At 39.1% G+C, this 26,354-nt stretch overlaps 1 protein-coding gene across 4 annotated transcripts in view; it reads right to left on the bottom strand.

Annotated features, from left to right (window-relative positions):
• Positions 1 to 4,075: 4,075 nt before the first annotated feature.
• Positions 4,076 to 26,354, bottom strand: part of MYRIP (myosin VIIA and Rab interacting protein) — a 202,058-nt gene continuing 179,779 nt past the window's right edge. For 3 of the 4 annotated variants that reach the window (XM_062496901.1, XM_062496909.1, XM_062496917.1), the window contains 8 exons: positions 25,961 to 26,197; positions 18,110 to 18,172; positions 12,433 to 12,627; positions 8,535 to 8,696; positions 6,772 to 6,876; positions 6,616 to 6,676; positions 5,716 to 5,834; positions 4,076 to 4,496 (listed from right to left, as the gene is read on the bottom strand). In XM_062496901.1, the coding sequence (XP_062352885.1) occupies positions 4,464 to 4,496; positions 5,716 to 5,834; positions 6,616 to 6,676; positions 6,772 to 6,876; positions 8,535 to 8,696; positions 12,433 to 12,627; positions 18,110 to 18,172; positions 25,961 to 26,197 (975 nt within the window). In that variant the 3' untranslated portion in view covers positions 4,076 to 4,463. Of the gene's footprint in view, positions 4,497 to 5,715; positions 5,835 to 6,615; positions 6,677 to 6,771; positions 6,877 to 8,534; positions 8,697 to 12,432; positions 12,628 to 18,109; positions 18,173 to 24,704; positions 24,783 to 25,960; positions 26,198 to 26,354 lie in introns of all 4 variants that reach the window. The other variant, XM_062496893.1, reaches the window with a different exon arrangement.

Here is a 26,354-nt window from a genome sequence, read left to right as displayed (position 1 = left end):
TCTCTGTCCCCCAAGGTGGTGACCCAACCTCTGTGCTTTGAAATGTGCCCTCCCCTGCACCTCAGACCAACAGTTCTGCTTTTGCCTAGCAAACCCACACTGCTCTTCTTTCTGCTCCTTATGCCAGTACCTTCAAAAAGAAACATGTTCAGGGTGCAGGTAAAAGACAATGCATGGACACCAGCACTGAGTGCCACCACTGCTTATAAAAATGTTTCTTCATTGTGCATCCTCATCAATCTCCTGATCCTGTTCACTGGGGTCACTGTTAGGTTTATCTAAAAGCCACACTGCTTTTGGGCTGGGATTGAAACTCTGCAGTGTTAAATGTATCATGAAACCTTCCTGTCACATTTCAAAGTCAATGGCTGTTGATATGTAAAAATAAAAAGCAATAGTTGGAAGAAAGAAAAAAGGCTCTTACCCATTTTTAATGTACATGCATTAATGACATGAAATCCCGGTTCTCTGTGTGTAGCTTTTATAGAGATTGTTAGCATCCACTCTTAAGAATATCTCCCTGAAGTACCCACTGGCCTTCATAATTCTTCCTGTACTGCTGGAGAGATATATTAATGAAAAAGAGGATCTCCTATTGGAGATAAGTATTTTCTCCCTGCTGAAGAAAAAAAAAAAAGGCTAATCGAACTCCTTGAAGTAGTTTTGTGCCTACTGCATGTAATCACTCACCATAATCCAGAAGGAGCAAGGGCTGATTCCCTTTAAAACAATGTCATTATTTCCAAGTACATTGTCTGACCAAGATAAAGTCACTCTTTGAGGATCACAAGCCATGTACTATCTATTCCATTAGTCCACATCAATAAGCCTGGAGATGCAGATCAATATCCCTATTTACTTATGTTACTATAACTTTGTTGTATTACTTTTATAAAAAGTGTTACTTACAATGTGTTTCATCTTGATTAATAATTATTAGCAAGAATAATGCAGTTTAATCTATGGCTTATATCCAAAAAAGATAGTTTACAATTTAGGTAATAAATGATGGTTAAATCCAGGCCATGAATCATTCTGCAAAGGCCAAAGTTGAATGGACTTCCACTTCCAGTTGTGCTTTGTGAGAATTACTACTAAAATTGAATAATGGTTGAATTAACCATTGCAGACATTTTAACCCTTCTTTCTCCTTTTGCAAATGGCCTGTGAGCAAGGGATGAGGTTTTATTATAACAAGGGAGTTACTTCCATTTATAATACAACAAAGCTGCTGACCCAAAGTGGTACTTAAAACACACTAATTTTTACTGAATGCTTTCATGGTGGAGAAGATATGTTGATAAATACTTTGATCTGCATTCATTGCAAGGAACTTTGGAAGTGTAAGACCAAGATTATCAGCAGGGTTCTTGCTCAGTTTTTGTAGCAATCCCAGACAGATCAATAAATTCCACCTGAGAAACTGTGCTTGAGATGGTATTTCACCCAACAGACTCCGTGGTTTTCAGAAGACTCATCAGCAGATGTTCCTAACATGATTCCTCCCACATCAGTCCTAGAGGAGGAGGAGGAGGAAGAGGAGGTGTGAACCAAGAGTGCACCCTTGCCCTCGGCAAACCCTGGCACCCCGTGGAGATGCCCATGTCCTGGCTGTGACAGTGTCATGTGTGTGGCTGTGGGTTCTGCATGATTCTGGGCCAAAGTGCACATAAATCCAAACAACAGAGAAGAGCTTTTTGGTTTTCTTTATGAATCAAGTCATTGAAAAGGCATTCTTTTCATAAATCGCTTTTACTCTTTTATAATTTCTCTTGACAATAATTCTTGGTGAGTATGCAGATAACAACAACAAAGCAAGCTTAATATTCACTCAGACTTAATCAAATAGGTCATATAGTCGTCATTTTACCCATTAAAATATTTTCATTTATAAAAATTAATCTAAATAGAAATATTAACACTAAAGATTGAAATCACCTGATGACAAAATAATTCTTCGTGTGCTATAACATATGCTTTTATGATTTTTTTTAAAACAGTAAATTATATCTTTGCACGTATTTGGCACAATAAACATTTGTAAAAATTCAAATGCCTTAGAGCAGATAGGATTTTTTAATTTTTTTTTTTTGCAATGCTTACACAGTACACATTTGTCTGTCAAAGAAGACTGAATATTTTAACATTGTAACACGATAATAGTTGCTTTTCATGCCTCTTAAGGAAAACAACCTACTCCAAACTTCGTTGGCTTGTTTAAATCACACTAACAGAACAAAAGCCAAAGAGTTATTCTATTAAAATTAGTCATTTATGTATTGATATTACATACACAATATTAGTTATTATTTATTAGACGAATATGCAGACCAACCACCATTAATGACATTTCATAACACGCATACCTGCATAAACCAGAACCTGGGAATGTATTGAATACATACACAAGAACAGTCAATGGAGGAGGAGATTGAATAATAAAAAAATTACTAGGCATCCTACTCTGTTTAATCTCTTTTACTGGATTGCATATATAAATAAAATCTATTTGTTTTATATATATATTTATATATTAAACAGAGTGGGCCAAATTCTTCCCTCACATCTGTGCAAACCAATTTCAGAGAATTAGTATTGTGTGAGAGTAAAAGAAGGCCTAATTTCACCCAGAATAAACACATTGGGCCAGATCTTGGGCAGATGGATATTCCTTGAAGGGATGGAGTGACATTCGTGTATTTTAAGTGGGAAGATGGTTGTATTCATTCCAAGGGTTCCTCACATGCAGCTGGACATCAGAGTACTGACAAGCTATATGTCAAATGTGGATGGCAGATTTGCAACTGGCACTGTTTTTCCAATCAACCCATCCAGCCATTCCTTGTCTTCCCCATTCACCCCCCTAAATCCAGCCTAGTCAGGAAATTTGCCCAGTTTTGCTTGTATTTGCCCAATCACAGATGTTTCACAGCCTGGTGTCCCAGGGAATTGTTTTCCTGCTGCCTGGCAGGTAACATGTGGCACTCTGCTCAGAGGTGCTCACTGAGAGCCCAGGTAAAGAAGGAACTGTCTGCCTTCCTGATGCCCACAGCTCTTGAGAGAGCTCACCACTCCTTAATGCTGAGGAGAATGTGCCAGCCCATGCCTTCCTTCATAGCACATTTCACATCAACCCCATCAGCACTTGGGTACCTGCTCTGCAACTGGTGTGGAAGGTAAGGGATTCACTGGCTTATCACCTCCTCTGACTACCTTCTTTGTATTCTTCGGAGCAAAAAAATACCACAAATTGGCAATGTGCTCCCAAAAAAGGGTGAGAGGGACACCCTGTAAGCACATTCTCCCTCCTGGGCATCTGCCAAAGGGCCTTCTAGTTTGACTCAGCTGTTAAGGGTCTCAAGAAATGAAAGAAGGAATATCACTATTCAGAGTCCAATTCAGTGTGTCCAGTAGTAGTGGGGTGCATGTGGCACTAGCAACAGGGCCCAGCTACTCTCTGGTGGCTCCAGACTAATATAGGAACTGATGTCTGGGCCACTTTTGCCTCCTTCTCAGAAACACCAATGAACATCAGAAAGGAATCTCTTGTGAGCTGCAGCCACCCCACAACCACCAGTCAATCAGCAGAGATCTCATCTGCAATGCTTTCACATCCTTTTTCCAATCTAAAAAGTTTGGACAGAATTTATTCTGAACTACAGCATGGTTGGCCACCACCAAGTGGACAGTGCTGCCAAGAACAAGACATATGAAAGTGTTGGTTTCTTTTACAGTGTTCAGACGTTTCCAGACACTGGGATTGTAACTCAGCAGACCTCTGATCCACATGTGTGGGCATCAGTTCATGGTTCAGCATGACACCTGTGCTGCCTAGAGTAATATCCCTAGCTCTGGAGCTGGAACATTCAATCTGAGAGATGTACTCTCAGAGAACAGAGAAGTCTTCCTCCTCTCATCAACCTTCCCAAGACTTCCACTGACTCCCTGGGAGCAGAGCAAGGTACACAGATTCTCCTCTCCCTCCACGCAGCTGAAAAGTAGCACACACTGCACAGAGTTGTTCTTATTGCTCAACGAGACAGATTCCCACATGAATAGTAAGAGGCCAGCAAATATGGATTACAGGTTTGCTTTGGCAGATTAATTGCCTGTAATTATGACTGATTGAGTGTACAAAAACATACTGCAGTTTAAAGACGACATACTTTAATACAATCGATAGGGAGAAAAAGTGCATCTTAGAACGTGGAGCCTTGCTTTTGAGACACAGCATCCTGTCTAGAGTCCTCTGAGAACTTTAAGGCAGAGTTTCCTGTAGCAGACCACAATGCTGAAGACTTGGACAGCTTTCTCAGTGAGGTATCCAAATGAAGCCCTATAACTGAGGCTCTGTGGGTTCTTGAGGGTCCATTTTCAGCTGGACATACACAATGGCTGTTAAGAAAAGGCACTCTAGTGTACAGCCTTAGGCAGTGTGTTATTGGCAGTAGGGAAGTGTAGGTTTAGTACATCACAGCAGATCCTATAGCAGGTTCCTAGAACAGAGAAAGACATGAAAGATAAAAACATGAGTGAAGGACTAAACAAAACTGCTGAAAAACACAGCCGAGTCCTTTCCCTTCTCATCTCCCCACTTATTTCCCACATATCCTGTAGCAGACTGCTTTGAAACAGTCAGTTTTTTCTCTTATGCCTCTATGGCTGCTGTAGAAGAAATGACTGACAGCTGTCCTGGGTGTCGTGAGTGAAGCTTCTTTGTTCAAACCCTGCAGAACAAATGTGTGACCTGTCTACCCCTTAAATTCCATTTAGACAACCTTTGACTGTGGAGGGAGCAGAGCCCTCCGTAAGCTATTGCCTAGGTAAGAATTGTTTAGACATAGTGACTGGGCTAAGAGACCCTTTTTCCACCTTGGGACCCCATTTTATCTCCTTGTAAGACTGTTAGTCATATTTCCTCAGCCCTAAATAATTGCCCCTTCTGTCAAGCCATACCTTTCCTATAAAAACCCCTGCTTCTGCCCAGTTCAGTGGAATGAAGCTGTCATTGGACCCCCTTCACAGAACCTGCCAATGAAGGATTCTGTGGAACTGCCACACAGCTCTCCCATCACTTGTCCCTGAGTTGGCTGGGATACCTTGTGAGCTGAGCTGAAATCACTACAAGCTGAAATCACTAAGAGCTGAAATCACTAAAAGGGCTGACCACCTGAAGCCCAGGCCTTGCTTGCATTGGTAACCTGTGGCTGAGACTGCCCGAAACTCCTGGACATGCTGTTCCTTGTTAGACCTTGCTATCCAGGACATCTGTGGCAGCCAGAGTCAGACTGACCCCCAGTACCAGCTGCAACATTTGACCATTTCTCAACAGTTAGTGAAATTCAAGGTGACTCTCACCTGCCAAGTTACAAGGCACAGCTGGTTCTGTGGGGGTCTGCTTCAGAAGTCTGAAATGCAGGGGATGACTAATTTATTTATTCTTTAAAAAATATGGGTAGCACATTTCTGGAGACATGGCAGCCAGGCTACACTATCACAAGCTGACATTCAGGAGCTGATATTCTATGGTATAAAGTCAGACATCTTCCAAGACACTGGTCATATTTGCTCAAGAGTTGCCTCAGCAGTCCATTATTTTTTCCATCAAACTATAAAGAGAAGATTTCTGAAGATGCTGAAATACAGTTGCCTAAACAGATACTGTTATCTCCCTATTTGACTGCTTTTAACAGAGTTTTAAAAACATTTGTTTACCATTAAGTCCTTGGCAGTGCTTTTCCTTTCTTTAGTTCTTTGTGTTAGAGATCCTTGAAGCATGAAGTTTCTGTTAAATGTTCTGACAGTGGTAACTGGAGAGCCATCTATTTTTTCACCTGGGAAAAATACGAAAGGGGAGATTTTTCACATAAGAGATTGAAGCAGATATAAAAATACTTCTGAAGAGTCAAAGCTTCTAGAGAGATAGAGCTTTCCCTAAGATGTATGTGGAAATCTGGATTTAATTTAAATTAAAAATAGCAGGGTGTGATACTCCAAATAAATTAAAGTCTGAGGCCATGTCAATCAGTGGAATTACAAAAGAATAGTGCAGTGAACCAAGCCCTAGAATTTTCAGAGATAATGCGCTACAGACTTAAACAAACCCAAAAATCCACCAAAAAAAAAAACCATGAAAGAAAAAATCCACTTGATTTTATAAAGACATTTCACAGCCATTCTTTGACATAACAGGAGCATTGCTGAGCCATTTCATACAGACTGAAATCAGCAAATATAGACTTTAAGGAAGTGGTGGTTTGTGAAGGGTGGCAGCCACGCTGTGTGGTGCCCAGCCACGCTGCAGCAGCAGCACCTCTCTTGCAGGGCAAGTATTCAGCATTCCTCATTTGCTTTTTCCAGCCTTCTGCCTCCGCTCTTGTTTACTTGTCACTGTCACAACTTTCACTGAAGAGAAAGTGGTGATGCTTTTAAATGTGACAAAGAGGTATTTTACACAATGCAAGTACATGGAAAATGAGGAGGATGGGACAGTCTATTAGGCTTTCTCTGTTCATTTCATAACTTAAACTTTTCCCTACTTTGCTAACCTGTACATTATACTGAATCTTACAAAGAGAGTCTCTCTCTCTCATTTACATAACACTTTAGGCGCACCTTTTATTGGTGGAGCTGGAAGTTTTCTCCTCTGCTGTCTTGATGTGTCTATTGTATGCATCTGTAAACAACACATATGCATTAATCAACTCCATTATAGAGAAAAAGGCAAGATTTCCCCAATGTATTTTTGAATACTACATAATGTTCTGGCACCTGGTTTGTTTGCTTTTGATCCCGTTTCCTTGTCAGGCGAACACAGGGAGCCACGTTCAAGCCTGCAACAGTGAGAGCTGATATTCTGCTCTCAATATCTGAAATCTTCAAAGAAAATAAAAGAGAGAGACAGACAGATGGGGAGGGGGGAAAAGAAGTTTTAAAATTACTGTGGATGCCACTGCTGAAATATAACCCTCCCCCAGAAAAATCCTCTTTAATAAGAAAATATAAACAGATGGCTAACTTCTTCAGCAATTCTGACACTTTCCTGCATTATTTAATCCTGATATTAAAAGGGCCTTAATTTGTTAGTAAAGATGGAGTAAAAGAACAATCCAACCTACCTCATGACTCCAAAGAAGAAGCATTTTACTCCTTTTGAGGGAAAAAAGAAAGGAGGAGAGAAAAACCTGCATCTACTATCTCCCAATTACCCTTAACTGCATAATCCCAAATTCATTTGAGCTGTGTTTTTAAAAGGCTATATTCAAAGAATAACTTCGTGGGACATGTTTTCTAACTCAAAATTAATTTCATACACATGCAAAGTACATGTCACAAAATCTAAACATTTGATCTTAAGTATTTATAGTTCAAATGCATATACATATTAAACACAAGCATACATAAACGCAGGCACACACTTTATAAAAACAACCAAAACAAATGGATAACAAATTGCCAGGGGAAAGTAGTCTGATATTGAGAGTAGTGGAGACAAGTGTTGACAAAGGAGAAAGAAGATTCAGGGAAGTCAGACATACAACTCAACAGCTGATTCATGACACCAGAAGCCACAGTTTGCTTCACTCTGCAAAAGATCTTCCATTGGTCTTCTTGCATAGCTTAGGCCTCTCTCCTCCTCCCTCTCAGCCCCATTAACAGATTTACCCTAAAATAATGACCAAAGCCAAGAAAACACCACTGCCAGTTTGTCAAGTAGTGCAGCAATGCACTTCTGACATCAGAGACATGTCAGGCTCTCAGATCTTTGCTCAGTCCTTAGTTAAGCATGCTTCCACTGAGTAAAATCACCAGGTACTTCCCATTAAATCCTGACACAGTCAGGTTAGGGCATCTTGCTGAGTACAGACTGGGCAGTGAGCTGCAAGCAATGTCAGGCCCTTGAGGTCTGGCAGCATTATCTTGTTCAGCTTTTAGCACCAGATCACAATGTGTTCTGAGCCCTGGACTTTCTGGAGCCCTGCTAGAGTGGTGCTAGATCACAGTGCACAAGATTTCTTGCCTTTGACTGGGATGTGTGCTGCGTAGCACCTAAATCCCATGGCAGGCATGCAAGTCCTAGGCTCTGCCCTTGGCTCAGCCTCTGGCTGCTGTTGGCCTTTGCTGGTAGAAGGCTGCCAAGAGTGGTATCTTTTGGAAAGTGATTGACAAGTTGCTGATTAGATAAACTGCCTCAGACTCTATTTGCTGTCTGACTGGGGCCACACACATGGCACAGAGAGTAGCATGGGAGCTGCCTGGCAGCTAGGAGCAATCCAGCATTAGTACTGCAGTAAGAGGCTGCTGCATTGCCACGTCCGAAACCAAGCTGAGGGAAGAAACAAAGAGATACAGTACATCTGAGTGGGCTGAGTTATACAGCTCTGTTATGCTCTGCTCAACTTGTGTAATGCAGTCAGCATCCTTAGATCATCAGACTATTGCAGTACAAAAGAATATTCAAGGTGTGTATGGTGAGGTGGATGTTAGGTAAGGCAGTGTGAAACCTGCAGATGGGGAAGAGCTGCTGTCCTCACCTGAAGCTCTGCATGGTGGACCTGGGCAGCTGCTGTGGCCACCTGATCCTCCAGATCAGCCAGCTCGGATTCCTCAGTAACACTGTTGATCTTGCGTGCGGCGTCTTCCAGGTTGGTCAGCTGCCCCTCCAGCCCATACACTGTGCTGGCTGTCAGATATACCTGCAGGGCCAAGGTGGGGACAGGCGTCAGTTGTTCATGGTTTGTGGGCATGCAGGTTTGAGCAGACTGCATTTTCCATCATACCTGCAAGCTTCCCTGCTTGCTAGCCCACCACAGGGAGATTTACCTGGCAGAGGAAAGTCATGGGGAAATAATCTGAAAAACACACATCCACAAAGAGAAGGGATCAACAAGGTGGTTGTGTTAGATTTTATAGGTGCTACAATGGTATTCCAAACCAGATTTGTTCCAGACTGATAAGCAAAGAAAAAAGTTGAAAAGTTTGCTTTTTTATTATTGGTGTTCAATTGCATAACACCCTAAGTCTACAAAGGGAAGTCAACAGATCACGCCTCATATAAGGCTGTGATTCTTTAAACCCACTTGATGCCTTCTGGCAGTAAAAACTGCATAAGCAACTGTTCAGCAGCAAATACCTATTAACTTCCTACAGAGTAAATGTGCTTATATGTGTAACAATTGTCCATCCCATCCTGCTCTCACCCAAATACACAGCAGGCAAAACCCTCCCACCTCCTGGGCCTTTGAGTGAAATCTGTGGAGGATCAACAGGCTTATTTGGGCCACGTAGGAGAGAATTACTGACTTTATAATTCAGAGATCTTCTCTAAAAATGAACAACTCTTACTATTTTGGCCCACGTCTGGTATCTATACTACATTCAGACCCTCAAAGCAGTAATTAGCGATAGACTGTATTTTATTGTTTCTTTTATTTCACAAACCTTCTAAGATACATGGAGGTCACTGGTTTATAGAAAAGGGTAATTTTCAAGCATTAGTTTTTGACATCTGTGCTTAAATTTGTGCAGAACCACATGAAAATACTGCACTTTTTGCCCATTTACTCCTTAGACCAGAGACTTGTTTGCATGAGGCTGGTGACAGCACAGTGAAAATGAAATTTATATTCTGATTTTCCCCACTGCAATAGCAGTAAATACAATATTGTTACAAACCCAACATGAATTAAACACGGAGTGGCTGACTTCAGGGTTCAAGGGGAAAGCAAACAGGATCTGAAGCAGATCCTTGAGCCAATATCTTCATTTCATACATCTTCCATTCCAGTCATTATATCTGCCCAAAATTCCTGGATCATTCAGTCCTTTGACATAAGAGAAAATCAAATAATTTATGGCAATGCTGTGACTTTATGGATCAAAATGGTGAAGAATGACTGGACTGAAATTTGTTTATTTTTTATTATTTTTCCATTTCATTATTGTTTCTTAATTGCTTTAAGTAGTTTTCTTTTTTCTTTGTGTCAGCTGTAGATAGGTTTTTTTCATGCATGTGACTTTGCTAAGAAACAAAATCACTACATCTGTACAAATTGCATTTCATAAGAAGAGTTTCTAACTGCAGGCATGAAATCTTTGAAAATCATACCCCCCCCCAAAAAAATATGCGATCTGATGTACCATCTTCGCTGAAGTACCTGGGGAGTCAGGTGGCCCATAAAGTTAACATGACTTAAATAGAAATGCTCCTGTTTTGTGGGGTTTAATTACTCTTACCATTCATTTAAAAGATGTATCTTTTAAGTATGACATACCACTGATGGTTCAGATTAAAAGGTGATTTTTTTAGATTTCCCTGTCACATCTAAAAGCTTAGAGAAAGAAGAAATAGAACATTTTGAATAGCAGCATCTTTAGAAAAAATAAAAGATACATTTAAGTGCTGTGGCAAAAATCACTGCACAGTAAGATGTCCTTTTCAGAGGGAAAAAAATCTAAAGAAAATGGAGCTGATAGAAAAATGTGGGAAAGAAAGGTCATCAGTGTTTCCATAACTCAATCAGCCCCTACATTTGTGAAATGTTAATGAACATTTTCCAGTTGAAAAGAAAATATTTTTATAAAGAACGTTCTCTTTACCTGGACAATTGTTACACTTCCAAACAGCAATAGTGTCCTTGCACATCTTCCCTAGACAATGCTCTTATTCATACATTCACATTTAGATTGTGGAGACTTATTTTACCATTATTTAGATATGTACAACTTTTCACAAAACCCCCACCTTTTGCTGGTACAGATGGCCCTACATTCTCCACACTGTTGCATGCACAGTCCTCAAAAGGCTAGAGAGAGCAAAAATTAACTAAGTGCTTATAAACACCTAGATTCTCTTGCAGAAGTTGCTGCAAAGAGGATGTGGTTCATGTAGATATGGCCCCCGCTGTAATGGGAAAAGTTATGGTTTCCTGAATTTCTAAAGGCTCTTTACCACAGAGTGTAATGGTGAATTCTTCAACTGTGAAGTTTTTGCCACCTACTTCATGTCCTTCCTGTGTGGTACAGAGAAAGATATTCTGTGGGGATACAGCAAGGCTGAGCTGGATATCTTGTGAATTCTGCAGGGAACTGGGAAAAGCTAAACCAGAGATGTGCAGCGAGGGCGAAGTCAAAGCAAGAAATGCTCTGCTTCTGTTCCCACTGTCTGCTCAGTGAGAAATGCTTGGCCCAAATGAGTGATTAGAGGTATAGCACCACAGATGCGAAAGCTCCACATTGCAGGGATTATCCAAGTGCAACTGGGGAAAAAACCATGCACCTTAGATAGTTTACAACACAGTTCTCCACAGAAACAAAATGTGTGAGCAGATTTCCCCAAATTGCTCTCTGTCCTGCAGAATTGCTTAGTACTTCTGAAGATGTGGTCCAGCCTGGACTTGGATTTTTGTTCCGTATTCACTCTCCTACCTGATGAATTGTGCAGTGTTTGGACCTTTAGGATACTTTACTATTTCATGAGAGAGAGTCCAGTGCCAGGACTGGCTTTTAGTGCCATAGAGTATCTCCCACTCAGTTCTTAGCCTGGGGCTGCTGTGGAAATGTGTTTCTGTGGAGGAAACTGATTTTATCATCTAAGAGGAGATTCTGCCTGAACATTTTCTCTGGCTAAAAAACCCCAGAATTTGTTTTCTTAAATTGATCAGATGATATAATGGGACAGTGCAGATTCTTATGAGATCTTTAGGAGATCCTAATGAGGGGAAAGAACACTGAAATGTAATCACTTACATGGGAGAAGAAGAGAAAATTGAAAATTAAAAGTGTACCAATTCCATTAAGTGGATTCACAAAAATTTCCAATGAGTTGTGACTTCCTTCTATGATTTGGCATTGTACTTTCCCCTGCAGATGACAGGTATTCATGCAAAAGGATGTATGATTTGGATGTGGCCAAGCAAATGTTTGTTTAATTCAGATTATCTAGCCTGCTCTTTCTAACGGTGCAGGAGGCAGCTCCAGCTGCCTGGGTGCTCAGCATGGTGTGCTGGGGATGTAGCCGGGGAGGAAGAGCTTCTCCACTTCTTTGTGCAACTGGGGACTTGGAGTGATGAGGTTGTGCTGAGACTGGGAGATGTGTGGTTTTAGCCAGGAGTGGCATAGCCACGTTGCCATAGAGGTGTGGAGGGCATAAGTGAGCTTTTGAGATAGAATTTCTAAATTTAGTTGTAAACCCCAAAGCATCCAACTCCTCCCCTCAATATTTTAAAGTACAAATAAAAGAAACCCACTGACACAGTTAAGCATTGCTGAAATTTCTTTTTCTATTTGTGTGTTTGTTTAAAAATCCCAAATTAATTTTGATCATCCACTGATGCTGTCCATGTGCTTTCCCTTTCGAGATGGTGCACACAAACAGGTGCCCTCACTCACTCGCACAATGTGACTGTTTCACATAATGATTCATCTTCTTACATTTTCTTCCAGTGTGGTGAGCTGCTCATCGAGTCTGACAGGATCTGTGCCCAGTGGGAGGGTTCCTCTTCCTCTGTCTTGAATGTCATCTGGGAAATCGCAGGGATCGGTGGATTCTGCTATTAGTTCTTCAGTGGCATTGATGACTTTCAGGACTTCTGTAGATATGTTGCAGAGTGAGACAGCAGAGTACTTCTATTTTGTTACAAGAACAGACAGAGAAAACAACAGCATTAAATTAGCACAGAGGGGTAAGATATAAATCACCTTCCACTAGCCACAGTTTTAGCCATGCTAAAACCATATCTATGGCTCTGCTGCAGACATAATAACCATGTAATGGAGTTGGAATTTATTTACCTTTTGCTCCTTCCCTTTCTCACATACCCACACTGCTGCAGCATGCAAAGTAACATACACATGCAATTCTTCTGCAACAAAATTCTACTGGAGGGATGGTCCAAATCTCATCCCAAAGGAGCACACAAATATCCAGCTTTAAACTCTAAGTGAGCTACATAAAGCTGGTTCTGCAAAAGTGTTTTAAAGAAGCTTTAAAACACAACGTTCCTTTTTGGATACTAGCAAAGAGATGTGCAATCATCTATGTCTGTATCCACAGGAGCCATTTAATTGCAGAGGCAAACATGGGGAAGGAATCTTCAGCAGCCCTGTAAGGATAGCAGTTTTCTAAAATGCTTACTATGAATTCAGTGATCACCCCAAATAAACAAAGACTGAGCTATAAGTGTGCAAACACTTATATACTTTTTTTTTAAATTTTCAATTTACCTATCTTTAAAATATGGAATAAATTAGATACCAAGGCAAAACACACAGTTTTACTGACTTTTTAAAAACAACTGAAACTCTTTTTATCAGTGTTCCTTACTTGTAATTTTTACCTAACTGTCCTGATTCTTATGATTCTCACATAACTTTAAGCTTCAGGACAACTTCTCTGATGAAGGAATAAAATTTCACCTGATATACCTTCAAGCACCAACTAAACTTCCAAACTAGACAGCTTGGAGACTGAACCAAAGCTTGTTGAAGCCAATAATAATACTGTAACTGCATTTATGTGCAATACCTTTAGTGTTGCATTGCCTAAAAGAAAGTGTGGGAAAATTAAAACCAAATTTAATTAATTCCTCAAATACTTATGCATGTGAACTAGGGGCTCATCTGTACTGCAAAGTATCTGCGGATCAGTGCTGAGGATGTGGATAGTCTTTGGATTCTATACAGTAAATTCTATGGTACAGGAGAGTGTAACTGATTAAAAATTTCTATGGGCAGGATATGGGATTGATCTTTTGATTACCACAATTTCTGATGGGCTAAACTGGAACGTTCTTTATCTCTTTCATTATCTCTTTTCTTTAATCAGCTGTCTATTCTTATGCTAGATAAGACTTTTACTGAAAAGCTACATTTTTAGCAGTACTTACTCAATTGTTGTGTATCAATACATTAAGGCATCTTTAGCACTATTACTCATCTGAATTAGAAGAAATAATTAGAATGAGAGATTAAAGAGAAGAACAAAGCAAATACAGTATGCTTCAGAATTCAATCTTTAGCTTGTTAGGACAGCCAACACAGCCCCAAACAAGCAGGCCTGGGACTCTCTTACTGAGAACAAATACTTGAACCCCTGAGTAGCCTTCTGTTTTTTCCATTTATTTTCACAAGTGCCAATTAGGTTAAAAAAAGATCAATAATTTTATAGGGAAGAACAGAGAAATCAATGCTACTTTCTTTTATTATTTACTTCCACAAGTACCTAGTTCTTATATTCTGCAAGTAGTGAAAAAAAGGATGAATGCCAGACACTACATATTCTTCATCATATTCACTGATGTATGTTCTCCATTTCAAGAACTGTAGCCTCCCTTTAGTGTTCATTATTTCTTATTTTTTATTGTCCTTTGTAGTTAATGATGAATTTCAAAAAAGATTAAATTAAATTAAAAAGCTATTTTTATATCACAATATGAGAATCCATATTGGCATTTTTTGCAGACCAATCACTATAAAATATTTTTTCTGTTTTCCAGGTCCATGATAGAAATCTGTGTGAAAAAGATTTTGAGTGAAAATTACCCTGACTTCTCAAGAGGTAATGGACAGGGGCAAGGAAGTTAAATTGGAATGGAATGGAATATTCTTTTCATTTGGAAGATGATGAGTGATCACCTAGTCCAGTTACCTGAGTAGTTCATGGGTGACCAAAAGATAAAGCACAAAGTTAAGGATATCTTCCAAAAGCCTGTTAAACACTGACAGGGTTGGGCATTGACCACCTCTCTAGGAAGCCAGTGTTTGAGCACCTCAAAATGAAGAAATGCTTCCTAATGTCCAGTTTAAACCTCCACAGGTGCAGAAATGTGGTTTGTAAAAACTGGATACTCAGATAATGATTTTCTGTATGTTTTATCCTCCTTTTGAGCAACTCTGAAATGCTGCTAAAGCAGCTCATGTTCCAAAATGGTCAGTTTGCAAATATTGTACTCCAGATATAATTATTTAATATTTGTAATGGGAAAAACCCAAAAGAAATAAAAAAAAATAATATTAAAAAAAGAAAATGTGTCACAGGATTTTAGTGCTTCAAAAACATCTCCCTTCCCTGACCACCCATGTCAAACTTAGGATTTACAAGATCATATACAAATCACCCGAAATCCACAGACATACACACATCAAGATCATCCTGGTAGGTGGATTTCAAATTGCTCCAAACACCTCTTGGTTATCTAATTTAACTTGCCCTTGCAGGAAAGGTCATTGTTTACACCTCTAAGTGACTCAGAGACAACTGTCATGCCATGACCCAAGATATGTCTTGTCAAGCAAGTCAGAGAACTAATATGGATGTGGTAGATATAGAAAGCAATCTCTGGTACAAATACCCAGTACAGGAAAACTAAGTACAACCATTCTTCTTGAGACTCTGGAATGCATTTAAATTTCAATTGTGCTACCCTACTTCTGAATTAACACCACCACTCCCAAACCAAATCCATGCAGGAGATCAAGTATGAATGTTTCACCAGTTAAGAATTTTTTTAAACTGAATTTGAGACTAAGCATCTAGTGGAATACGGAAAACACACATTTATCCTTTTTAAGATAATTAATATCCATGGTTACCAACATATTAAGGACACAGTCAAAAGAACATGCTTGATTTCTCTGAGTTCTTTGTGGTTGAGTCGTAAAACCAATGAAATGCTACAAATGTGTGTATATGCAAGCATACATACATATGTTTTTACCCTGAATATAAAAAATAACTTGTAAAACTTCTTTACTGTTATTTCTGTTTTTTCAGATGGAAAGTACTCCTGTTTTGAGAAGATTATGTTTCAGTGGTCTAAAGATAAACTGTTAGCCACTTCCTTTTCTTTCTGCTGTCTCTCTTTCCTTCCCCTGTTGATGTTGAGAATATCCACATGTTTAACTCAAACATGCTACACTGGAAGGTGCTTTATTTGCATTCTTGCACAAATAATAGAAGGAAAACAGGAGGATAAAACTGAAACAATATTAAGTACCCAAACCGCTAACAGCAGGTGAGCTTTAAGTGTTTGTATGCATCTCAGCAGCCTATGACATTTCCACATCCTTTCCTTTGCATGAACATTATGGCTTTCATTTTTGATGCTCTTAAAATACTTAAGTTCTCTATCACTAGCACTATGTTTTTCTGCCCATTGTACTTAGCCATTAGCATTTTCTTTTTTCCTGCCACTACGATGTCACCATTAGGCTCTTTTAAAGAATATGGGAAGGGGTGACATGAAATTCAGCAGAGAACAGTGACATGAACAGCTAGATCAAGAAGTAGAGCAAGAACACCTTTCCATCACTATCAGTCCTGGCAGTATTGACCACATCCTTGATGACTTGTGATGCAAGCATTTTTAGCTCCAGTGTCAAGGTGTTATATCAAGCACTGAGTCACAGTCAATATCCCTCTTTTTATGTAGGGAGCTAAGGGGACCTGGGGAGAAGATAAGTTTTACTTTACACTGATTAACTCATCCTTTCAAAGTAACCTGACCGAATCCAAGCTGGGTGAAAACAAAAGCAAACCCCAAACCTGTCTCACCCATCTCCCCACCTTATGGGAGTTCATAGTACAGTTTTGAGAAGGCCCTGAAAAGCCCAACAGAAGTCCTTCACAGGCCAGTAAAATCAGGGACACAAGTCACAGTGTGGGAAGAGCCGTCTAAGCCTAACTATCTGTGGCAGTCATCAGCCCTGACCTTCAAAAGGTCTTTGGCCCAAAAGTGAGCCCTAACTACTCATTACCACAAAAACTGGGGGGGGGGGAAGCTTAAATTTTTCCTGGCTGTTTTTTTCATGGCTAAATTTTTCATGGCAGACAAGTATACCATATGATACTTCTGTGATATCAAGGAATTACTCTTTAGTTCAAGTTTTAAGACTTCCTGCCTTGACCTTTAACATCAATATCTTTGTTTACGGGCATTCCATTAGAAGAAGAAAACTAAATTATCTTACAGGCTGAGAGCTATTATTCTACTGGTACTCTCCAAAGTATAACACGGAGAAATAAATCACTCTTTTTGACTGTGCTATGTAATTCTGAATATTACATTTTACTAATTCAATTCACTGTCCTAGTATAGTTACAGATGTTATGCCTATTAACTTTTAATGCCTTATTTCTAGAGATGAATCACCTATAATCATGAGAAAGGAAGTGATTTTTCCAGGAGGTGAAATATTATAGGCTAAGCTGGAAATTGAAATATTTACATCTTAAAATTCACACAGGGTTCTGATCTACAATGGACACAGACTGATGACATTACACAAATGGCAAACCATTTCTTCTCTAATGTCACCACTGATGTTTTTACTAAATAAAATCAAGATAACAATAAGATGATTAAAACTAATAGAAATAAGAGCAAGGAAAAAAGAAAAAATTGATAGGAGAATTGTCTTGCTAAATTAAGCATCAACTTCTAACACAAAAAATATGATTCTTATTTTATAACTGAGAGAATGATGTATGACATACTAAAAATAGCAGGTATTTTAAAATATAAGGCAAGCATATATTTGCTCAGGGAATACAACGAAAATATTTTTAATATGTGATCCTCATAAGCTGAGTTTCAAATAGCACAGAGTATGAAGCCTCTTTCCACCTAAAAGAATGATAGGAACAGTCACTAGCAGCAAAGTGAGAAAATATCTACTTACTGTACAAAATCTACAATGAATTAAGGGTTTTGATTATTTTTTAAATTGAGAAGTTAGAAAGATTTTTGAAGACCACTATGGTCAGAAAACTTCCTTCCAAATTTCTTAATACAGCTGTATATATGAGAATAGAAAGTTCATACACCTTATCTTTGTCTTCTGTTCTTTACCAATAAAACCAAATTTTCATCACAAGGCCAAACAAAGGAGCCAGTCTGCTCCACATGTTAACTGTGATTTTAAAATAATTTTCTGCAGTGATTATTGATTGTGGCCAAAAGGTATGGTCTTTCAGGCCTGATATTTCCAGGAAAACATTTTCAATTTGAGAATATTGATTGGGAAATGTGGAAACCCTCAATATCACGTTAAGGCATCTCTTACTATATCAGAGATGTAAGAAGACACAAACAAAACAAAACTTTCTCACCTGCTGCAATACAGTGGATAAAAACTGCAGCTTTAAATGAAGATCAAAAGCCTTTTGTTTTTCCTAGACAGTGGGAAAGCAATTAAATAAAAAGGCAGAAAAGTTATATTAACAGCTACAGAGGTTAACAACTATATAGGTTCAGACTTACAGGGAAGCTTACAGGAGAAACAGCAAGGATAAAGAAACTACCACAATTTAAATAGCATAAACTTCAGATTTTACATTCATTACTAAAATATTTAAAATAAAGCAATGCCTAATTTAATTTTGTTTGCGAGATTTAGACTAACAGACCTCATTGATACAGATATTGCAAATCACACACAATTGTTTATAAAATGAAAGAGAGGGAAAATACTATTTTTCCACCATCACAAGAAGTGTCACTAGGTATGGAAAAATACTTTTGCAGTGGTGTTAAGAAGAATAATAGCCAGCTATCTTCACTTTTGGAATGTACATGGCAGCAATTTGGACAGCAGATACCAAAGAGTCTGTACCTCACTTATGCCCTTATACTCACTTATTAGTCAGATGCCCATGCAGGAAACACCTGGGCTAAGTTAAGCTGTCTTAGGCCAAATCACTTCCTACTGTTTGCTGCTGTCCCTCTCCTGGCCTCACTGTTCCAAAACAAACAAGTAAAACCCTTCATAGTACAAGTCTCCAGTGAACAGACAGTAGGTTTACAGTAATCTCCCTAATTTCCTTAGGCCTGTTTAAATTGAACTGACTGGTTTTGCCTTGAAGTAATGACAAAACCACAGTTGCCCCGATGGCTGTGCTGTGACAGAAGTATCTTCCAGCTGAGGAGCAGCATTTCCTTGAAACTCTTCCATCTAGATCTGAAAGAACTCAGTTTTCACTGCCAAGTCTCAGGGCAGCTTACAAAAGAAGACAAAATAGTAGTAGAAAATAGTCTATTTTCCCACCATTTTGTTCAAGCAGCTTACACTAATGTTCACTGTTTGTCTGCAATTGTATCTGTAGAATGGCTTCGACATTTTCTCCCTAAGCAAATAAATCTTTGGCAAGGAGAGAACTGAAGGAGATTCCCCTTGCATGCACACTGGACAGAGCCGGCTTGGGTGTGCACGCACACAGGTGTCAAAACTGAGACTGTGAGAAAAAAAGCTGCTTTACAAAGATGCTGCATTCCCCATGTGAAGGCAGCTGAAGTGTCACCTCTTCTGCCCTTCACCAGTAGATCCAACAAGGCTTTGATTCAGTTGCTTAAACACAGGTAGACAAAGTGCAATTTGAAACTGCTTGAAGTGCATGAGGATTTTGAAACAGCACTGTTGGATATGACATGGACCTGGGAGATTCATGTTTCCTCTGAACTAGCAGATTAAGGCCCTGTGGGGCACTCTAAGATATCTCAGATGTTCTATCTACATCCTTATTTATGCAACTGTATTGAGCCCAGAAAGTGTCAGAACTGGAGGTACACAAACATCACTGCTCACTTTGAAAACTTCAAAAAATAAATGTTTATGGTCTTGATGCTTGAAAACGAAGACTCAAATTTTGGCAAAATAAACTTAAGATCAGCTTGAAATTTTATACTAAAGACTGATTAATAGCAAGTACATAGGAGATGGGAATTCTGGGAATGGGAATTCTGTCCAGCAAACCACTTTAACCTCAGTTTAAAGCTGAACATATAATTGACTGCTTTGTTAAATTAAGAACTTAAAACTTTGGATCCATTAGCCCAGTGTGAAGATTATTGTCTCACACATCTTTTCCCCTTCCCTAACCAAAATCTTTTTTTTCTCTGCTGTCATTCGAAATCCTGTGCATAGACTATTTGCAGTTCATAAACCTTAAAGATCACTTTTTACAATCCTGCCCACATTCACTTTTCAATCCTGGACTTTGGGAGACTGCCCAGATAACTGACATAATCTTAAAAGCAATGATCCATTGTCCGTTCCATGACAGGAATTAGTCTGTGAATCTTGCACACAAACACGTGTAACAACAGACACACAAATACCTTCCAAGCTGTTTACCCAGGAAGGTATCACTGTACTACACTGTTCAGCATTGCTACCATAGTAGCAGTAATGTAATAAAGCTACTGTACTTATGCTGCTGTGTTTTCTGGCCAAATTGATCTACGTGGTTCTCCTTTAGAAACTTTTACTCAGACACTTCTAAAGCTTTTAGGCATATGAAGCTAGATGGCAGTTTCCTATAAACCCCTGCCTGAACCAAGCCTGCCAAACACACCCAGGACAAAACACCAGCCAAAATACCCAGGAATTCAGGCAGTTGCAAGATAATGATCACAAAAACTATGACATCATCTTCTGTGAGGACAGTGCCTGCACCAGCACAAATGCCTAAAGAAGTCCAGCCACCAGGAGACACACGCTCATTCTCAGAATTACAGAACTGCTGTTTCAGCATCCAGACATCCCTGCTGTGATGCTTCAACAAGTCTGTGGTACACAGGAGGGATTCACTGGCATGTGCATGTCCAATGCCATTCTCCAGCTCCACCAAGGCTGTGGGCTGATGTCTCTCCACTGACTGAGTCCAGTGAGCCCCACGCTTGCCTGACTTCCTCTGCTGAGCCCTGGCCACCCCTTCCAAGGGCAGCCCTGAGCACAGCCACCAGCATACACACCAGGGAGCTGGCTCTCACTTCTGCAGTAACATGCATCCACGTGCACAGCTGCTGGATATTCTTCCTGCTAAACAGAGAGAGGCAAGGCAGATTTTCTAACAAGTGTCAATCTCATTATACCTGTAGTTGAACAGTGCTACCTGGTGAAAAAAGTAAGATGCAATCTCTTGAAACAAAGGAAATAGGCCTCTGGCAAAAACCAACATGAAAATGTTACTCATAGTTGATATCTTCCCCAAAATACAGCTTTATAAAACCTAAGAAGAATAAAATGTTTTCAGAGAATGGAAGCATAAATATTTAATTAAAATATTATTTATGCTGTTATTCATATTGTCAAGATTCGGGAGCTTTCATTTAGGAAACAGGATCCAGCTGTGCTACTTAACAAACTCACTTAGAGGTTGTCATTCAGAAAAGAGCTATTGTGCCACATAGTAATCTCAACAGACAACAGTGGGATTTAAACAAAGTTACTAAACCTTGGTAGTAGGATTCTCTGAGCAGAAGTAAATGCATAAAGGGATTTAAAGAAATTCCTTAAGCACACAGCACATTACATCAAGCTAATGCAAAGATGAGAGAAACTCCATGTTACTATGGAAGTTTAACTTGCTTGCTTATTGGTATATCTTAGGCAAGTTGCAGTACTAAGTAGAAGGAGAAAAAAAAGAAAAAACACTCAAATAAGGTTTTGACAACTATTTCAATTTTTATTCTATGTAGGCAATTTGAAAACATGGCAGGAGGTAATCTGTTGTTTAACATAATCTCTATAGTTTCTGATAAAGTGGTCACAAGGATAAGACTGCATTCAAAATGCAGCCTGCCAAAATTGCCTACTAGAATGTAATTCTGGCATATACAATGAAATAAAGACCCAGTCAATTTATCTTCATGAAAGCATTAAAAGAGAAGGAGAATGGATGGAGGAAAGTACAAACTAAATACATCCCATTTATCATGCTTGCCACTCTCAGGATCAGTACCATTAAGATACTTCAAAGGGAAATTACATGTTGCTGTTTTCTTTAGGCATTTGTTTAGGGTTTGGGGGAAGTAAAGCAAAAACTAACCAATTAAAAACATAAAAAACAAAACAAAAAAAGAAAGCAAGACAGAAAGAATTGTGTAAATCATTGTGCTAGTACAAGATGTTCTACTAAGACAACAGTTGCACAATTTGAATTTTGGTTTTCTCACACCTGAAGTTTAGAGGGGCTGAAGGCCAGCTCTACCCTAAGCAAGGCTTTTGGTGAAAACTATGGCCTTTCACTGCACAACTAAGACGAATGGACTTTTCAGGGCTCTGCATATCCCAGAAAGACCACTAACTACTTCTGTAGCCTAAGAAGCACAAAATATTATCCATAAAAAACAAATGCTGCAGGATTATGTTTGTTTTAAAATGAGAGCTGTGAATCTCCACAAGACCATTTTAGGTAATCACAAACTGAGGGATAATGAAAAAGAAGCTGCTGAAAATCTAAGAAGATTTAAGTCTGCAAATTAACTAGTGTTAATTAATACCAACCTAAATCCTCAGGTTTCCCAGATGAACTAAATAATTAACTCAAAGGTTGTCATATTCAAATTTCCATCTTAAAGGCAGTCATACAACTCAAAAGCTCAATTTGCAATGAAAACTCAGAATCCATAAATGCCACACAACTTCAGCTAACTCTCCATTAAACCACCACTTCAGATCATAATACTAAATACACGTTTTAAAGCATCAGCTCAATGTGTGATTACATGAGATTCCCAGTTTCCATTAAAACAGAAGTCCAGGTTTTTAAAGGTGCAGACAGGTGAAGGTCAGATAAGCATCAGGTACTTAATTTCCAGTGATTCACAAACAATACACACTTTAAAGTCTTATTCTATGGTCAGAACTAAAAATTCCCAGTGATTTAAAGTTGCTGAAGTGTTCCAGAATAAGCTTATGAGAACAGAAGAATAACAAAGACAAGTAGCATGGCTAAGACATAAGCAAGATGACTAAAGTACAGTATTTAAGTTCAGGAACAAAAAGCAGAATATAGGCACTCTAGCCCTCATTTTAATGGTGCAGAACTAATGTTTCTGTATATTTAATTTGAAACCAGATGCCCAGGTCAGGAGGCTGTCTCTGACCAATAATGGCAAGTGCTAGCCTGAAAGGTCTGTAAATCCCTACAAGTGCATTCTCCAACAATCAGGCTTTTTAAAGAGATAGCATATTGGGACTTCTGGCTTTGAAGACATCTAAAATTTCTAGTTGCCTGAAAATAGGTTTTCTATGCCTTTCACATGACATCTACTCATCCTAAAGTTATTGCATCTTTTATGAGTTTAGGTATGTCTGTATTTTGGACTGCCACAGCCCCAGTTGGTATTATACACTGCCATCTTCAGTATTTCCTTGTAAGATGTTGGCCAGCCAACTTTCCAGAGAGAAGGCACATCAGAACATTTTAAAGTACCTTTAAGGACAACTGCCAAGAATAAGAATGAAAACACTCTGCTTGTTTCCCTACACCTGGAGAAGTTTCCCCTGCCAATTCTGCTGAATTCCAGACCATGAAGAGTACTGGAATATTCTGGGTTTTTTATTATAGACAAAAAGAGTATATACTAGGACCGTTAATGAAGAGAACTTTTTTATCCAAATCAAATAAAGGATTAGGAACTCCAAGCATTCCTTTTTTGCTGATCATAGTAAGCCCTTCTTTTTTAAAACTTAAGAAAATTTTATTGAGGAGAAAGATAATAGTCTTTGCCTTATTTTAAATAACTGACATATATATTTTAAAGAAATAACAAAATTAGGAGAGAAAAAAACCAACCAATATTACTTTGTAGATGCATGCAGATGAATAAGTGCACCAAAAACATACATTCACAATTTTCTGTGCTCAGTTCTCTATACAGAAGCATTTCAGAAAGTCCTCTCTGCAGCCTTTAATTCTGGATTTGATTTGCATCATGTTATAACCCAGCTAGCCCATGTATGCTGTTGAATAATATGATATTGCTGTTTTGTCCTTGCAAACCAAATAAAAACAAATTAAATGCTGCTAACAAGCTCTGACAATAAAGCCTTTATGTGATTTCTTTGCAAAGATTGTGTGTGCATCGTGGAGGTATTTTCACACGTGACAACAAAGGTGCTTACTGGTACTTACATGGACTCCTGTGTAGTCCATGGCTAAATAACTCAGAATCAGAGAGTCACATGCTCCTTACATTTGGAATGTAAGGGGATCACCTAGTCCAACTCTTCTACTCAAAGCACATGCCCAGGGCCATGTCCAGTCAGGTTTTGATTATATCCAAGGACACAGACTCTATAATATTTCTGGGAAACCTATCACAGAATTTATACACCATCACAGTGAAAAAGCTCTTCATTTGGATGGGTTTTTTTGTATTTCAGTTTGTGCCCACTGCTCCCATTCCTGTCAGTGGAAGGAGTTAAATTTCCACTTTATTTCCTACAACAAACACTCCCCGCTCTCCCCTTTGAAACACATTGAAGAGATTCTCCCAAGCCTTCTCTTCTTCTCTTGGATAGACAATGGCAGCTCTCTCAGCCTCTCCTCATGACAGATGCCCCTGTTTTTCAATCACATTGGTGGCCTTTTACAGGACCCATTTCAGTGTGTCCATGTGCACCTTATACTGGGGAGCCCAAAACAGGACACAGCACTCCAGAAATGGCCTCACCAATAGAGGTGCATAAGCTAATAATTTCCCAGGTGCAGGACTTGCATTTGCCTTTGCATTTGACTGCTAAAAGTCTTGTTAAAGCCAAAATAAACAATATTAATAGCTCTGAATATCTCAGATTTCCATGATCTTTCAAAGATGAACCTCACAATGACATGAGCCAGTTCACTCAGGTCTTAGAAGTGCATCCCTATCAGATACCATGCACATGTACACATCCCAGATTTTGAAATCATTGGTAGCCTGATCCTCCTCTACCAAGGATAAGTCTCCATAGGTCTCAGGGGCCTGGAATTCTTGAGGGAAAATCTTACCTGTAAACTGAGGTGAAAACAATGTGTAACAACCTTTTCCATGTTCTGTGCCACCAGATCACTGCAGTAGTGAGCCCAGTCCACCCTCATCTGCCTTCTGCTTCTGATGGACCAGTAGAAGACTTTTTTTCCCCTTTGTGTCTCTTGACAGATTCAACTCCAGATGCGCACTGGCTTTTGTGACACCATTCCTGCATACTTGGACAGCATCTCTAGAGTCTACCTGGATAACTCAATCCTGATTTCACCTCCCAGTGTATTAGTTCTTTATATAATTTGAACAAAACACCTTTCAAATTATGACAAACAGATTTCCTTTAGAGAGCTGTCCACATCCCTTGTCAAAGCTGAGCTGCTGTGCACACAATACCCCAAAAGGCAAGTCAAGATATGCAGCAGACGAGAAAAAGCCTAAGTGAATCTAAGGAATAAGAGTGCTTGACTGGCGAGGGGCAGCATTGGGCTCCTATAGCACCAAATTCAAGCACGCCACATGATCTGAAGAGAAATTCAGAGGTAGAAAGGGAAGAGATGATTTGGTAAATCCTGTGAGTTAGACTGAAATCTGGTGTCTCATTGTAAGGGTGAGCTGGCACAAATGAAGGATCTCAGGCACTATCAGAACTGACACCAAATTTCAGTTTTATTAGAAAATGTTACTACTCTTAGAAGTCTATTAGCTGACAGGGTAACAGGGTTGGAAAGCTTTACAGAAACATTAAAGATTTTGATAGAGATGAAAAGAAGAATCTATGCCATCAGCATGAACTAGATGATACTACAAAGAGAGGAGAAACTAAAAGAGTGGAAAAAAAACACTTAAACTGTCTGGTTAGCAAGGACAAAAAAAAAAAAAAAGAAAAACTGGATAGGTTTGTAAATAAAGAAGTGGAAGTCGATTTTCAGTCAGTATAAATTGATATAATTCCATTAATATTACTCAGTCAACAGTTTTGTTGCACAAGCTAAGTTCCCTGCTTGTAATTGATGCTGTAGGCTGGTTGCTCCTCACAGAGAGGAAAACACACCTTAACTGAACTTTTATCTGCACAAGAGGTTCAGGCTCAGACCAGCATAAAGGACCTAAGAGGTTTTTTTAAGTGACCGAGTTAAGTTTTCTAGCCATAATCTTCTCTTTTTGGACTATAACTCCTACAGTATTATTCCCAGTCCTTTACCACTTACCTTCTTTAACTCTTCCTGAATACTTCTGTCATTTTCCTCTGAGGACAAACTCTCCTTCTGGTTTTCCAGGTCTGCTCCAGGTTCTGACTCTTGCTCTTCACCAGATGATGTTTCCTTGTCACTCATTTTAGCAGCAAGCTGAAATAACCTGGATTTAAGCTCATCCTCTGTAAATTCAGGCTTGACATGATGCTGATCCTCATTGCTTATATCTGTTTCTGATAAATCGTCAAAATCCTACAAAGACATTAGAAAAAAAACCCATATAATTCTTGTATAGGCACAGAAATCTTTCTAGAAAACTATAGGTATGACACTCTGCAGGGAAACTAGAAAGAAAGCACACTAAGTGTTCTGATAAAAAACGAATACCAGTAAACCAACACTTGCTGGA

This window comes from Cinclus cinclus, chromosome 1 (genome assembly GCF_963662255.1).
Source record: "Cinclus cinclus chromosome 1, bCinCin1.1, whole genome shotgun sequence".
NCBI classification, from domain to species: domain Eukaryota; kingdom Metazoa; phylum Chordata; class Aves; order Passeriformes; family Cinclidae; genus Cinclus; species Cinclus cinclus.
This window is presented reverse-complemented; position numbering and strand designations above follow the sequence as displayed.